The 14,597-nt window shown below is 38.2% G+C and overlaps 4 protein-coding genes across 4 annotated transcripts; 1 reads left to right on the top strand and 3 right to left on the bottom strand.

Annotated features, from left to right (window-relative positions):
* GCK72_022080 (uncharacterized protein) lies at positions 1 to 1,827 on the bottom strand (the record flags this gene model as incomplete). Its single annotated transcript, XM_053734643.1, has 3 exons — positions 1 to 856; positions 1,576 to 1,673; positions 1,777 to 1,827. The coding sequence occupies 3 exons, from the start codon at positions 1,825 to 1,827 to the stop codon at positions 1 to 3; spliced, it is 1,005 nt and encodes a 334-aa protein (XP_053578209.1).
* A 2,212-nt stretch (positions 1,828 to 4,039) lies between these two features.
* GCK72_022079 (uncharacterized protein) lies at positions 4,040 to 4,461 on the bottom strand (the record flags this gene model as incomplete). Its single annotated transcript, XM_053734642.1, has 3 exons — positions 4,040 to 4,079; positions 4,124 to 4,330; positions 4,385 to 4,461. 3 exons carry the CDS (start codon positions 4,459 to 4,461, stop codon positions 4,040 to 4,042), a joined length of 324 nt encoding a protein of 107 aa, XP_053578208.1.
* Positions 4,462 to 4,743: 282 nt separating this feature from the next.
* GCK72_022078 (uncharacterized protein) lies at positions 4,744 to 5,289 on the bottom strand (the record flags this gene model as incomplete). The annotated part of the gene is made up of 3 exons (XM_003092793.2): positions 4,744 to 4,792; positions 4,836 to 5,033; positions 5,087 to 5,289. 3 exons carry the CDS (start codon positions 5,287 to 5,289, stop codon positions 4,744 to 4,746), a joined length of 450 nt encoding a protein of 149 aa, XP_003092841.2.
* A 7,420-nt stretch (positions 5,290 to 12,709) lies between these two features.
* On the top strand, positions 12,710 to 14,104 carry GCK72_022077 (uncharacterized protein; the record flags this gene model as incomplete). The annotated part of the gene is made up of 5 exons (XM_003092801.2): positions 12,710 to 12,792; positions 13,454 to 13,601; positions 13,647 to 13,823; positions 13,870 to 13,937; positions 13,984 to 14,104. 5 exons carry the CDS (start codon positions 12,710 to 12,712, stop codon positions 14,102 to 14,104), a joined length of 597 nt encoding a protein of 198 aa, XP_003092849.2.
* Positions 14,105 to 14,597: the final 493 nt, after the last annotated feature.

Raw genomic sequence — 14,597 nt, 5'->3', positions numbered from 1 at the left:
CTATGCATCCATCTCAATCATTGCTGGCCAGACATTGTCCCGGATGAAGTTTTTTGCAGTTGCTTGAGGGGAAGATCGCTTTTGGAAAACTCTCTGAAGACACCATCCAAGGAGTACAAAAGCAGCGACTACAACCACAATGATGATGAGCAACAATTCAATCAGCTTTGAGGTCTCAATGTCATCCAGGATACGGAAAGCAAGGGTTGATGGGGAGGCCGGGACGGTTGTGTTTGGAGTAGCAGTAGAGGAAATTGGAGCATGGGTGATGAAGGGATTGAACACGTGGCACTCCTTTATAACAAGACGAATCGATTGAATGTTGAACAGATCGGTCATAGTTTCAGTAAGTTCTTTGGTTATCTTCTTTCTTCCTGGCTGTCCCGTCATTGCCACATATATTCGGTTGATGTCCGTGTTGTTGCACTTCTTCACACCATTATGAAATAATCTGATCCGAGTTGTGTTGTTTTTAAAGTTTATCGCACGGACAGTAAAGCGGTGAGGGTTCTCATGCACTCCGTCTGCTAGATGCTCGACGAATCTGAGCAACAGACTCGGTTTTTGATGAAACTGTTCGGTGGTTGGTTCGATCATTTGAAAATGGAACATGTGGCTTGCAGGGATACCGCGGTTGACGTGAACTTCAAATGGTATGCGAACGAGTTGTCCTGTTGATACCCGGAATTTCCAGCTGAAACGGTGCACTCCAAGTTTCACTGGAACCGCTTGGAAAAAGCGATTCTGCACCTTAACGAATCCAATTTCCTTTTTCCCATCGTTAACATCGATTGTAAGATTTGAAAGGAATGTGATGTCGTAATGGATTTTCAGGTAGACTGAGCAGATTTCGCCTCTGAAATATGAACATTCGACACTACAGTAACCCATTTCTAGAATAACACGACTTTTCACTACAGTAACCCATCACAACAATGACCTGACTCATCATTACAGTAACCCATCTCTTCAATGACCTGACTAATCACTACAGCAATCCATCTCTACAATGACCTGGCGCATCACTACAGTAACTCATCTCAACAATAACACGACTGATCACTACAGTAATCATTCTCCATAATAACCTGACTCATCAGTACAGTAAGCCATATTCACGATGACCTGACTCATCACTACAGTAACACATCTCTACAATAACATGCTTAATCACTACAGTAACCCATTTCTAGAATGACACGACTTATCGCTACAGTAACCGATCCCTACAATAACATGACTCATCACTACAGTAACCCATACCTGCAATGACCTGACTCATCACTACTGTAACCCATCTCAACAATAATACGACCTATCACTGCAGTAACCATTCTCCATAATGACCTGTCTCATTAGTACAGTAAGCCATATTCACAATGACCTGACTCATCACTACCGTAACTCAACTCCACAGTGACCAGTACCCCTCCATTTTTCTACATAAGTACTGACAAGTTATCTTTCCGGATACCATAGTCTTAAAACCTCACTCATGTTCCTAAAGTTGTAACTCTTCCGAAATCCCTATTCTACTGCATTACTAGTTCCCATTTAATGTTAAGACAAACTGACCGAATACAAGTGAATTTTCTTGATGGTGCAGCTCCGTTGGGTCCAGATTTCTCCATAAGGGTAATGTTTCTTTTGGTGTAGATGTGCCACGGGTGGTACTGCAATATTTAAACTGGTTTAAAGGGCTTCAAGATTTCCCATTTTGTCTTCGAAATTCAGAAGAACTTCTCATTTGTTTTTAAAACTGTTAGAAACTCTTACTTTCGATTCGGGGGTGATGATGATTGCAGTAGCAATGGCTGCGAGCAGCATAAGCAGAATGGCCAGAAGTTGAGAATGAGTCATTCTGGAAAATTTGATCTTGAATAATAAGAAACACTTCTTGATGAATTTAAAATGAGTTTCGCTTGTCAAAAAAGTAAAAATTAAAAGCAAATGATCTAAAAAATACTTGTTGTGTAGGGTATCCGTTTTAAAAATGACATTAATGAAGAGCGAGAGGAAGATGTGCGTTGAAGGGGCAGAACTGTATTAGGGATAGTTTATGAGCAAGATACAGGTTGCGAGAGCCAGCGAGAGTTCATAGTTAACCACGGAAGAGTAAGAGGGAGCCATCATTAAGGGGTGGGGCAAGGTCAAAGATAGTTCATGAAAAAAAACGAATCCGACAGTGTGGTACATAATTGTGGGGATTTGATACGGAGAAAAAATATAAGAAATGGGAGGTTGATTTAAGGAAGCAACGTATGAGCAGGCGGGTTTTATAATTTTAAAGTTGAAGATCAGTATCCTGCAACTCTGAAAACGACCTTCGCATGATTAGGTGTTGAGACTTTTTTGTTTTTTCAACTTTTTGTTGAAAAAACAAGATCTGGAAAGTTCAAAATAAGATAAGGATTGTCGCATTCGCGATTGCACCCTGGTTCTTCAAATATGCGGTTTTGCCATGCCCGGTTTTTAAATAGCCGGTACCTTAGTGTCCTGGGGTCTCAAAATTGATATAGTGATTAAGTAACGTCAAAACTAAGTCGAATTAGTGCCCTACAGCGCTGCATCCGTCTTTGTAACTAACTGAGCCATACGGACACACGCGGAAATGATAAAGAACGGGGATAATTGAATTCTCATGTTTTTAAGGAAAGCCATGTGGATGGTCTTCCAAATGTAGAGCAGACAGCCTGGTTACCTTACAAAAACTGCTCGGAAGCAGTCTTCATGTTAACTTCTCTTATTTTAATTGAGACTTTTCCTTACTATCCGTTATTCTTATTGAGAATTTTATCAAAAATTGTCTGTATATCTAAAAACATCTTCCAGGAGTTCCCAACTATCTAGTTCTCCTGAAATACTCTACTTCTCTCTCAAAAACGAACGAATTTCGTTTCATTCTTAAACTCATTACCGTAACCTCCCCTCATCTTTTTTTCTTTTTCCCTCCACATTCTTGTTGTCTTTTTTTAATGAATTTTTAACGATGTGTTGAGAGCAGGTTGTTGATGCATTGTTCCCTCATAAATGGAAGCGAAAGGGTGCGGGGAGCAGGTGCCAGGTGCAGTACATGTTGACAAATTCTAAAAAAGGACTTTTCAGAAGAATATTCACGTGGTGAGAGCCGGGTGGAATTTTATCTTTCACAATAGCGGAAAAAAGACCCGGATTAAGAAAAAACAGATACTTTAAGAAAAGAATAATAAGTATCAGGTTTGTAAATAGTATCTTCATGTTTTGACACTGCCTCATCCATCCCACATACCGTAAAACCTGAGATAGAGGCGGATGAGCCGCTAAAAACAGACAGTATGGTTGAAAAATAAGTTCAGAAGAATATTCACGTGATGAGAGTCGGGTGGATTTTCAAATGACTTTTTTATGCGACCCCGTTAGCAAAAATTCAGAGGAAAACCATGTTTCACTATCTTACCGTATTCACTTCTTTGTTTTATCAAGATAATTTTTCGAAAAACAACTCATCTCAGTTCCCAGAGCCATTACCGAAATAACACCTCGTCTTTTTCTCTTTTTCATTTTATAATTTCATTGTCTCTTTTCAATGAGTTTTTTATAACGATGTGTGTGACGATGTGAAAGCAGGCTGTTTATGCATTGTTCCCTCATAAATGGAAATGGGATCTTTTTCATACTATAACAAGCGCGCGAAAAGTGCGGGGAGCAGGAGCCATGTGCGGTACTTGCTGACAAATTTCGAAAGGCAACAAAAAAAAGAGAGAGACTGCTTCACAAAGTTATTCATCTTTGATATCAGCAAGAAAAGCTTGAAACCATTTTGATAATTTCGATGCCAATTTTTTGTTTCTCAAGCTGGTCTTTTTTTTGAAGGAGTGCTTAGCCCGAACGGTCACGACTGTTTGTAGCGGATGGATGAAAAGTTTTTCTATTTCTTTAACGCCTTAGGGCGCATGTGTTTTTTTCAATTCAGTACATTCCCAATACGTTTGAACAAATTGGATTTTTAAATGCTCTTTATTCATTCGATTTCACGACGCGTGTGCAGTTAGTCTGGAAACTAGTCAGTCTGCCTGAATGACACGCCCAAACCGATTGATCTGAAAAAGAACCGTTATGGCTGTTTGAGAGGTTTACAACCTACGTTTGGCTTGTCGACCATGAGAAGGAATATATTTTATTTCTTGTAGTGTGACGGTCAGAAGTGCAGTTGTGTTCGGCCCACAGGTAAAAATCGTAGAGGGTTGATGGAAATTCATCCCCATTAGCGGTACCCTTGACATCGTACTTGAATGGGTAGGTGGTCTGATCCAGAGATACTGTCTCTGGCAAATGGTCATCCCAGTTTTCACTGAAACAAATCAAGTTACTCTGAGCCTGAGAAACAGATTACTGAGTAACTTACAATAGATCTTGCTCCCAAAGTTGAATGAATGTGATAGCTGGACCTGGTCCATGACACTGCTTCACGACATGAAACATGAGACTGCTTCACAAAGTTAGTTGTTTTTGAAAACAGCAAGAAGCGCTTGAAATCATTCTCATGCAAATTTTTTGGTTTCTCAAAATAAAGCTGGTTGAATTTTTGAAGGAGCGCTTAGCCTGAACGATCACGACTGTTTGTAGCGGATGGATTAAAAGCTTCTCTTTTTGTTTAGCGCCTTATGGCGCATATGTTTTTTTCAATTCAATACATTCCGAATACGTTTGAACAAATTGGATTTTTAAATGCTCTTTATTCAACCAATTTTATGAAATCAACAATTAATCTCCATATTTGAAAAGCTCGAATGATGCTGCAGCATTGATATAGCTGAAAAAGGAGTTTTTTGGTTTTCGAGAGGTTTTCAACTTACGTTTCGCTGACCAATTTTTCCTGGACCCATACTTTTCTTTTTGCAGTGTGACGATTGAAAGTGCAGTTGTGCTGCACCCACAGGTAGAATTCGTAGTGGTTTGATTCATCCCTATCGATGGTAGCGTGTATGTCGTATTTGTAAGGGTAGACGGTCTGATCCAGAACAATGGTTTGCGGCAAGTGATCATCAGCATTCCTGAAACAAACGAGTGACTCTAAGCCTGACGAACAGATCACTGAATAACTTACACTGGTGAATCATGCTCCCATAGTTCTAGTAGAGCGATAGCTGGATCGTTTGCGTATTGACAAGTAATATTCCCGTAGAATCGGACATAGTTGAGCACAGTTTTTCGAGTCATCCGTCCCGGGTTTGGAACAAGGGGAGATGAGTATCCGAACAAATCGGAAGAGAGCAGGAGAAGAACGAGAACAGTCGAGAGACGAATCATTGCTTGATGTCGAGTAAAGAAAACAGGGAAAAGGGTCTGCTATATATCGTGTGTTTTTAATTCGATTAGCACAGTTTCCCACCGGCTCCACCATCGAAGTTTTATGATTTTGGTGTTTGGTTTCCGGAGGATTGTGATAGGAAAATAGATAGATAAAAAATAAAGAATCAAAAGATGATAATATTCCCGGAACACTCAAAGTTACAAACAAAAATAATTGTCTGTTTTAGCATTAATTGAAATATCATCCATTCTGGAGGATGTGTCTGCTGATTTGAGAGCAAATTTTCCAAATTTCGAAGTACTTTCTCTTAATGAAACATTTTTTTGTTCTAATCATGATGAAGATTACCTAAAAACAAAAAAATTTAGGTGCTTTTTATCCAGAAGACATCGACATGTGTACTTTTTTTCAGCATTTTCAACAATTAATTTCTGTTTCTTAAAACTGGTACTATATTCAGTTTTGTCTGGTTCTGAATTTTGCTCACTGTTCAAAATCACCAATAAAATGTTCCAAAACCTCAGGCAATGATGCACACAGGACGTTTATCAATAAAGTATGAAAACAAAAGTGTTGCTATCAACAAACGAATAATTACAACAACATTAGAGCGAAGATTTCAAACGGAGTGGTCGAAAAACAGGAAAAATTGACTTCTACCGAAAGATGCTGTTCTCGATTCTCGTTTTGTAGCCAAGAAGCGCAAAACCCACAGAACTATAAAGTCGAACGAAAAATTTTCTCTCCATTTTTTGTGAAAACCAACACAATGGAGCTATTAACCTCCGAAAGAAATGTTTTTCCCTCTATTTATTCACAGGAAAAATCGGCGAAAAACGAAAAAAAATAGTTTTTTTTTAACGAATCGGATGAAAAAGTATTTTTCCGGTCATAAACAGCCTCATAAGGTAAATAAATTGTAAATTTAAAGAAGAACCACCAAATAAACTCGGGTAACTGTTCTTTCGGTCCTGTTGTGTGTTCTGATTTCTACATTTCTGCTCACGGCAGTGACAAAACATGAAAATGACATATTACATTTTCTTCCCTATTTTCGTTAAAAGCTGTAGATGCTGAAAATTAGAAAATTTCCAATTTCAGAAACTTTTTTGATTGATCTTTCACCCATCATCAGTAAATGGCGCCACAATTTCCCGAAAAAAGTCGAAAAAATCGGCAATTCCAACTTCCGGTTTTGAACAACCCTGGTCTGCAACCACTTTAGAAGATGTGATGGCTTTCGAAAATTAATACTACATTTCCTGGACTTCTGTCTTCTGTCATCTTGCATCTAATTTTGATTTCAGCTATTCCATTCTCCATATATTACTTTTTCGCATTTTTTCTTTTATCATTTTCAATATACTAACTTTATTGATAATAAAAGTCATTTGTTCCGATTAATCCATAATTTTCACAAAATGAATGCCTGAATCATCTGAAGTCTGAGCAATATCTTCTCTGAGAACTTTAATTTCTAATTACAAACAATTCTGAACCGTAGTCCCCAATAAGAGAAAAAAAGCAATTCCGCGCCGCAAATTGCGAAAACCTCGTGCGGCAGGAGGGTGTAGATTTACGAGGACTCCACCCACTTTTTTTAGAGGGAATTTCGATTTTTAAACCTAAAAGTTTTTCTTTCGTCATCACCCTCGATAATATAATTGAAACTTCAATTATATACCTCGATTTAAAGCCCGAATGAATCGTTATTGTTTTTATATTCCGAAATTTTCCAAAATTTCGGATTTTCCTTGAAAAAAATCTGAAAAAAAACTTCGGATATCCAATTTTCCAAAAAGTAAAATCTGGAAAAAATTCACGTTTCCAATTTTCCGAAATGTTTTTTTTTCGAACAAGCCTGTGGCACACCAAAAAGTGTTTTTGCAGTATTGTGTTATTCGACTGAAAAAAAGTTATTTTCAGAAACAAATATATGAGAACTCCTTGGCGATTAATATCAGATGTAGTTGACCTGCAACAATACTAAACAGAAAAGTGTCATTCCCACTTTCTCAATGAAAAACATCTGGCTTTGACATCAGCAATTTAAAATCATTGATAAGTATTCGATTATCTTGATTTTTAAAGGAACATTTAAATTGAATGTGGAACTCTTTTTTCGTAACTTGCAGTTATTTTTTGTGCAATCCCTTTTTAAAGAGACTGTTTGTTCTTTTCGGTCTCTCGATGATGGAGATTCGCTACAGTGTCTTAATGATCCTTCCATTGACAAATCACATTGACGTCTGAAACGGCAGAGCCACGATATCTCAACTTCTACCAAATGATTATAAAATGTAAATCAAAACTTTGATTTTGCGGTTTTACTGCAATCGCTACATTTAATATCATCACATTGCCCGCCTTTGATACTTTTCCTCCGTTTTTCTCTTTAACTTGTGGTTTTGTGTTTTGTTTCATCCATTTTCGCCAAATTTAATACTCGTATTAATCAATCACTAGTTTTATTGCATCAAGAAGAGATTTTGTGATGAATAAATAGAAAGCGACGTTTCCAATCAATCGTTGCATCAACCAGCTTGATCAGCAAATCGTTTTCTCTATTCCAACAGTCGGTCACGTGTTCTGAAAATAAAATCATTGCCCAGGGGTGGTTTCATGATGAACGGAACAAGATTTGAGGAAAAAATGACCTGAGAAATTATCCTCTGACGGTTTATGCGGAGAAAAAGACATCGCTTCCATCATTTCGTCACGGTTTTTTGATTGAGAGTGTGGTAGACTTCTATCAGCAACTTGTCATTACCAGTTCCTGCAACTTAGATTATTTTGATTTGGAATTAGTGACCAAATGAATAGTAATTGTTTCTGTTATATCCGTGAAGATATAGAAACCTGGCGTAGCACTCTGGTTCACGTTCTCTACTCATTGAGCGTGTTATTTTTTTTGTAAATCAGTTTGTAATTAAACTTTTTCCAAATTATCGGGATGATACGGTTGCGTTTGTGCGATGACTTGCTTATGATTATTTTGAATCCTTCCAACTTTCTCATCTGGTCAATTTCTTCGGGGTTTCTTCATAAATCCATTCTTCATAACCACTGTCGATCCTTTTTCGGTTTTGTCTTCATCAAGTGTCTCTCACTGTGCCATTATATACTGTTGACTTTGAAAATGTCACTTCTTCTTCTCGGTGTCTTCGCAACTACATCATTTTCTCTATAACTCAAGCGGTCTGATTTCGCATCATCATATTGTTGTTATTGGCACTTTTTGGATATGTGTTCTCTGCGTCCGCCGTCAAAACGTTTTGGCACAACATCTCATTGGATTATGCTCATTCCCACATCGATGACATTTATTTCTTCTCTGATTCTGGACTCTCGGCGGATTTTCTTCATCCGAACCATTTTCATCTACAGCACTTCCTTTGTTCTCAAATAATTATTTCTCTCCTCTCTGCACATGTCTCTGGCTCGATCTTTCCGGTTTTATTCTGTTTTTTCAGTTTCCATCGTTTTCACGGCAAATACCTCTTCTCTTGTTCTGCATCCTCCAATGTTTTTGGCGTCTTCTCTGAACTCTCGCAACTTCATTATCTCGTGCTCCAATTGAATAAGCGTCGTCGTCGTCGACCTTGTCTCCATGATTTGGATAGCCCTAAATCTTACATCAACCGTTTCGTTGGTTTGTGGACCCTTTGTCCAAATCAAAAACAGCACTTGTTCCGAAGTCATCTCTTTGAATTTGGCATCTGCATAGGCTCTGCATAGGCTCTCCTCCGATGTACTCTCTTGAATTGCCGCCTTTGTCTACAATATTCAGGAATTCCATTTTTTTTGCAAATGTTGATCTTGTCGGTGAGAAACATTCCTCGAGTTTATTCCTCAAAATAAAACTCACTCGTCTGACCTGGTAGGATTCAGTTTGTGAAGTAATGGTAGTCTCTCTGATCCAATTTGTTCAATCTTCTCTTGGCTTCATCTCATGAATCAGCTCCGTCACCCGTTATGGTGTCTCCATATCTCAAGTACCAATATTCAAACGCCTGACCTTCTTCTGGTTCATACTCAAAATTCGCGATCCGTTCCGGAATCGAATCGACGAGCTCTGATCCTGCTCCTTCGGTTGTCGCTTTTTTTAATTTCCCTTGTCCGTCGGCTAACGCCTTTAGCATCCATTGAAATTTAAACATTTATATCTCCAGCTTTTTCTACCATTGTTTATTCTTCAGCTTCTTCTACCATTGTCTTTCATTTCAATAGTTCGGTCGAAGGTTTCTTTCAAGTCTCTCGTGGTCTTTCAGTCTTGTGATCAGCACGTGAACTTGGCTACTTGACCCAGTTTTTATATTTCACGGATATAACAGTTTCATCTAAATCAAAACTTACGTCAATACCTTTTTGATGATGTGGTACTTTCATCACTTCGACCTCCCGTAGCGATTCAACCAACGAATTTTCTTCAATCCAATACTCCGGGTAGTACTGGCCGCAAATGCAGTTGGAAACTCTGAAATTAGGCGGAATTTGGGTATTTAGTGTTTTAACAACTGTCTAGTCATTTATGAAACCTCTTCGTCAAAATCAGAAACATTTGCGATATTCACAATTGCATTTTTCTGTTTTAGCTGTTTTTGTATAGGGGTAGATCATGTTTTGCATATTTTCATACAAAAAAACGAATGTTTTAAAACTTGAAATGGCCAACTAGGCATGCATTATCATATTGACTATACCGTGACCCCACTGCAGAGTTCATGTTCTACCAGAAATTGAGGTTCTATGTTTTTACAAAATTGTTCTTCACGTTCTCTAATCTTAGTTTCCGGAAAACTGAGAAAATCAAAGACTTACTGATAGTGGCTCAATTTTAGTTTTTGAATTGTTCACGTTGTCCACGCCGTTGACTGTTTATCAGCTTTTGATAATGTCCTCGCAGTGTTAGTCTATAGTTCCAACAACTGATGAAACTCGACATTCTTTCTGAAATAGTTCGGATTATTTTTTGATTTAGCAGTTTATTAAAAGTTGTACCTTACCAAAATATTTTAAATTGCTGATGTCGGCATGAGGGTTGATTAAGATACTGAAGTCAGGTCTTCACTGTTGAATTATCACTATTATAATAAATTAATAGATAAAAATTGCAAAAAATAAACTTTCCCGCCAAAATATGTATTTAAATCTTAAAGGCGCATCCTGCACATCTTACTCCTTTTTGCTGTTTGAATCTGAGAGACGCAGACAATCCTCGCTGTCTCTGCCTCTCTTCTCTTTTATAACTAGTGACGTCACAGATTCTGCGTCTATTCGGTTCATTATGGAGAGAGAGAGTGAACGGTCAACGCTGCCTCGGGCCGATCGGAGTCTCCTTCTCTTCTCAGCTGCGTCTCTCTATGCGCTTGTGTTGAAGGCCATCTTTCGAGGACCGCTGGGCCTTCTCTTGTCGATTCCCTGTTGCACGGGTCCTCTTCTCCACACAATTCGTGTGTGAATCGACGGCTAACAAGGACAGTGGTCTTCTTGGAGAAAGACTGTTTCTGTCCTGCGTCTCCGCACGTCTTCTGGTTGAAAGAGGGAGGATATGTAGAAAAGAGAAACAGCGTTCTGACGGGAAAATGAAAATGATGACGATAAGAGAAGAGAGAGGGATTTATGTTTAGCATGATAAGTTCCGTCGGGAGAAAACGAAATTCTAGAAAAATGGTTGCAGAATATAAAGAAATTTGATAATACCTTAAGTATCTAACGGTGACTGTTCAAATCGTGTCAAAGGGGAGTTATCATCTCTTTTTTTGTAAAAATGTCAGTTGAAATAAGGCAGACACGCTTTAAAAAATGCCAATTGCTTCAAAAAGTTGTGTCGTTCTGTGTTCCATCTAATTCCAAAAACACATTACCGTAAAGCCTAACGCTCGCACAAACTATCAAAACTTCAAGGCTTAATATCTCTTTTGGCTCTATGAAATGTTTCACAACTGAGAAACAGTTCTATGACTATTCAGCTTTATTTTGACAGCTGCCAGTTCTTCAATATCATCTTCGGAAATTCCGAGTATTCCGTTTCAAACGGAAACCACTCTGTGTGCCAGCATTATGAGTTGAACGTTTGGTTCAATTTTGAAAAAACAGGGCTGAGCCTTGTCAGCGAAATTATGGCTCGATGTACTTGACGCCAAAATTCAATTTTTTTCGCGAAAAAGTCAAACTTTTTACTATCATTCAGAATTAAAAGAAATTCTGTTAGCATTTTTGATAAAAATTGAAAATTTTCATTTTTGAACCCGGGCGTTCGGGCCTGACCGGGCCTCGACAAGTATGAATTTTGTCATTTTCTCTAAAATGTATTATCTCTTAAAAAAGTGGCGTTCTGAAGTTTTCTGCTTTTTTGGTTTAGAGTGATCAGTGTTTTTTTCGATAATTCGTGATAAACTATTGAATTCGTCTGTAGCCGAGGAGAGGTTTTTTGCAGTTGCCGATTTTCTGACTTTGAAACTTCCTTTGTTATCATTATACTGCTTCCTTAAATTTTTCTGATTTAAAACAAGTTTTCGTTCCTATACTACATGCAGATATTCCGCAACTGTTAGCAGGTTTCATAATCAGTGTGACAACCAAAACACGCGAAATTGACCTGCCAGCTGTTAATATTGAATCAATGTGTAGCCTCCTCATCTGACCTTCCATCAAGATGGAGAGACCATTATTGCTCTTTATTCTAATAGACCTTGTCGTCATCTCACCTCATCTTCCACTCTTATACTGACTCCCCTTTTTCTATTTAAAACATGAAAGTTTTTTTTAGTTGCACGAGTTCTATCGAGGGCTGGAATTCTCCGGCAACAACCGTTTTCTCTAACTTTTCTCGGAAATAATGATTGAAATTCTAACATTTCCGATATAAACTAGTAGATAACGAACAAGTGACACTTACATCTTCTTTTAGAGATAAGCCTTTTCTGCAATACACGTGAAACTCAACAACTTGTAATCTAAATCTAAAACTAAAAATCTAACCAAATTTCCATTCTTGCCGTATTCTCCCACTACTCCTCCTCTCTTATCAACTTTTATAATTCCCTCCTACTTTTCTAGGTTCTATCCTTAGATTTAACTGTTTCATTGCTCATAATTTTCTATTTATTAGTTGCATGATGTTGTGTGTACTTAGCTTTCTGCTCTCTTTCTCTGCCTTGTCAAGCCATCCATTGTTTAGCACACAGACAAATTGTCCTTTACTATTGATTTATTGGTGTGTACGTGCAAGGTGTAAGGTCAGTATTCTGGGAAATACCAGAAAGCTACCAACTATAACCTAAAGAGTCCTACCAGACATGGTATTTTTGTGTTTATTGTTCCTCTATCGTCTATTTCTCAAAATATTAAAAAATTCCTTTTCATTACTTGTAGAAACTTTTCTTCTCTTACAGATCACATCTTCAAGACAAGATGGCTGCTTTCAAGAAGGTATCGATTATGATGAAGGAGGAAACTCAAGTGCGACCAGACAGACCGATGTCTGAGAAGATTGCGTGAGTTTTAAAGTTGGAAAAATCTCACTTTTTTTTGTTTGACAGACCTTCTGAACCATTCCTCACTTTTGAAAATCTTAGAAATTATCGGAGAGCCCGGAGATACATTAAAAACAATTTTTGACTCCAGTTTTCTTCAAGTTTTCTTCAATACAGGAAGATCAATTTCGAAAGAGTGTTGTGGGATAACTGATTGTAGCAGAAAGATACTTTTTTATCGGGAGTAAAGATCAAACCTGAAACATCGCTTTTGTAGTGACAACTTTTTGGACAAGACCTTTCTGCCAAGCTACAAAATGTTGCTTTTTTGCTATGAAGCGGGAAGAGAGAAGAGCTTTAGGGATCTGTTACTTTTCAGGGAGGTCTCTCAGAAAAATGTTGTCAACTACAAAAGTAAAGTTTTAGGTTTGATGTACCCTCTCAATAAACTTTGCTATTTTTCAATATTTTTTGAACAATTTGTAAGATGAAAATGATTTGAGCACAAAAAACGGAACAAAATGGACCAAATGTCCAACCAAGCTTGTTTTATTGACAAGAAACTTATACGGGTTCTTTTGTGGGTTTTCGGAAGAGATTGTTTTATTAGAAAAAAGTAAACATTAAGATAATTCTGTGTCAAAAGAACAAATTTCAGCCTATTTTAAATGTTCTTTCTCAGAGAAATCCCGGAATTCTCAATTGCACTCAACAGTGGAAATAATGAAAAAGACCAGGAAGAGAACATTCACAATTCACTGGACCACAATCAGTCGGAGAAAAATGTGAAAGAGTTCCTGAAGGAGTGCCCGCATCTCAGCCAAGAGCAGGTAGAATTCATTTATTAGATATAGAAAATAGCGTTTTCATTCCAGGCGATCAACTGGCTCAGTGAGTTTCCATTGCCAGAAGCAATCCGATTGGCTAAGAAGCTCAGCTTCCAAGCGAAGATCCCTTCGTGGGCTGTTCCTGGACTCAACCGAGCAACCACAACGATGTCACAGTCGGAGCTCAAGAATCTGCGGGTTGTGAAAAATCCAGCAACAGGATCGGTTAGTTTGAAGCATCTCAGAATTGTTGAAATTTGATATTTTTCAGTTGACTGCAGCACTCGGCTCTCGTGTTGATGGTCTCTCGGATGCAGTCAAAAACGATTCTATGGACAAGTAAGTGCTTAACTGCCTGATTTTTGTTGATAATATATTCTTTCAGATCCGCCCAGCAAGTTGATGGACACCGGAACTCGCTTGCGCCATTTTGTGCCCATAAAGGAAGGGTTAGTCCCTTTAGGAGCACAAGCCAGGCAGTAGTAGACAGGAAGAGTGATAGATAACGGAGAGGAAGTGAAGGAAACGAAGAGACGACGGAGATAGTAAGGAGAGACAGTGACGAGAGGACTAAGAGAGTGTGTGATTAGAAGAAAGATAGAGAAAAGACTAAGTTTATAGTGATTTTAGGACTAAGTGTATGAAGATGTGAGAGACCTGAAAGGAGAGAGAGAGAGAGAACGAAGAATTGGTGGTAATCATAAAGATTTATTATTGTGGAAAGGGGTACGCGTGGTGATTTGCGTTATAAATGTAATGATTTTATAAGGAATTTTAGGCCAGTCATTTGCCACGTTGTTGTGGGCTTTCTTGGTTGCTACGGGAACAGGGGGAATTTACAGTTAAAAGGACTAAATTAATTAAAGATAATGAAAGGTGGAAAACATATTAAATTAGGGAAAAAAGGGAGAAACGTGATAGCGGTCCGTCGGTCGTCATTCCACCGATTCGAACTTGCCTCCGCCGACGGCAGGCCATCTCCACGGCAAGTGAGTCGCG

Source organism: Caenorhabditis remanei, chromosome X (genome assembly GCF_010183535.1).
Source record: "Caenorhabditis remanei strain PX506 chromosome X, whole genome shotgun sequence".
In the NCBI taxonomy this organism is placed as follows: Eukaryota; Metazoa; Nematoda; class Chromadorea; order Rhabditida; family Rhabditidae; genus Caenorhabditis; species Caenorhabditis remanei.
The sequence above is the reverse complement of the archived record's forward strand: the minus strand, read 5'-3'. Positions and strand labels throughout refer to the sequence as shown.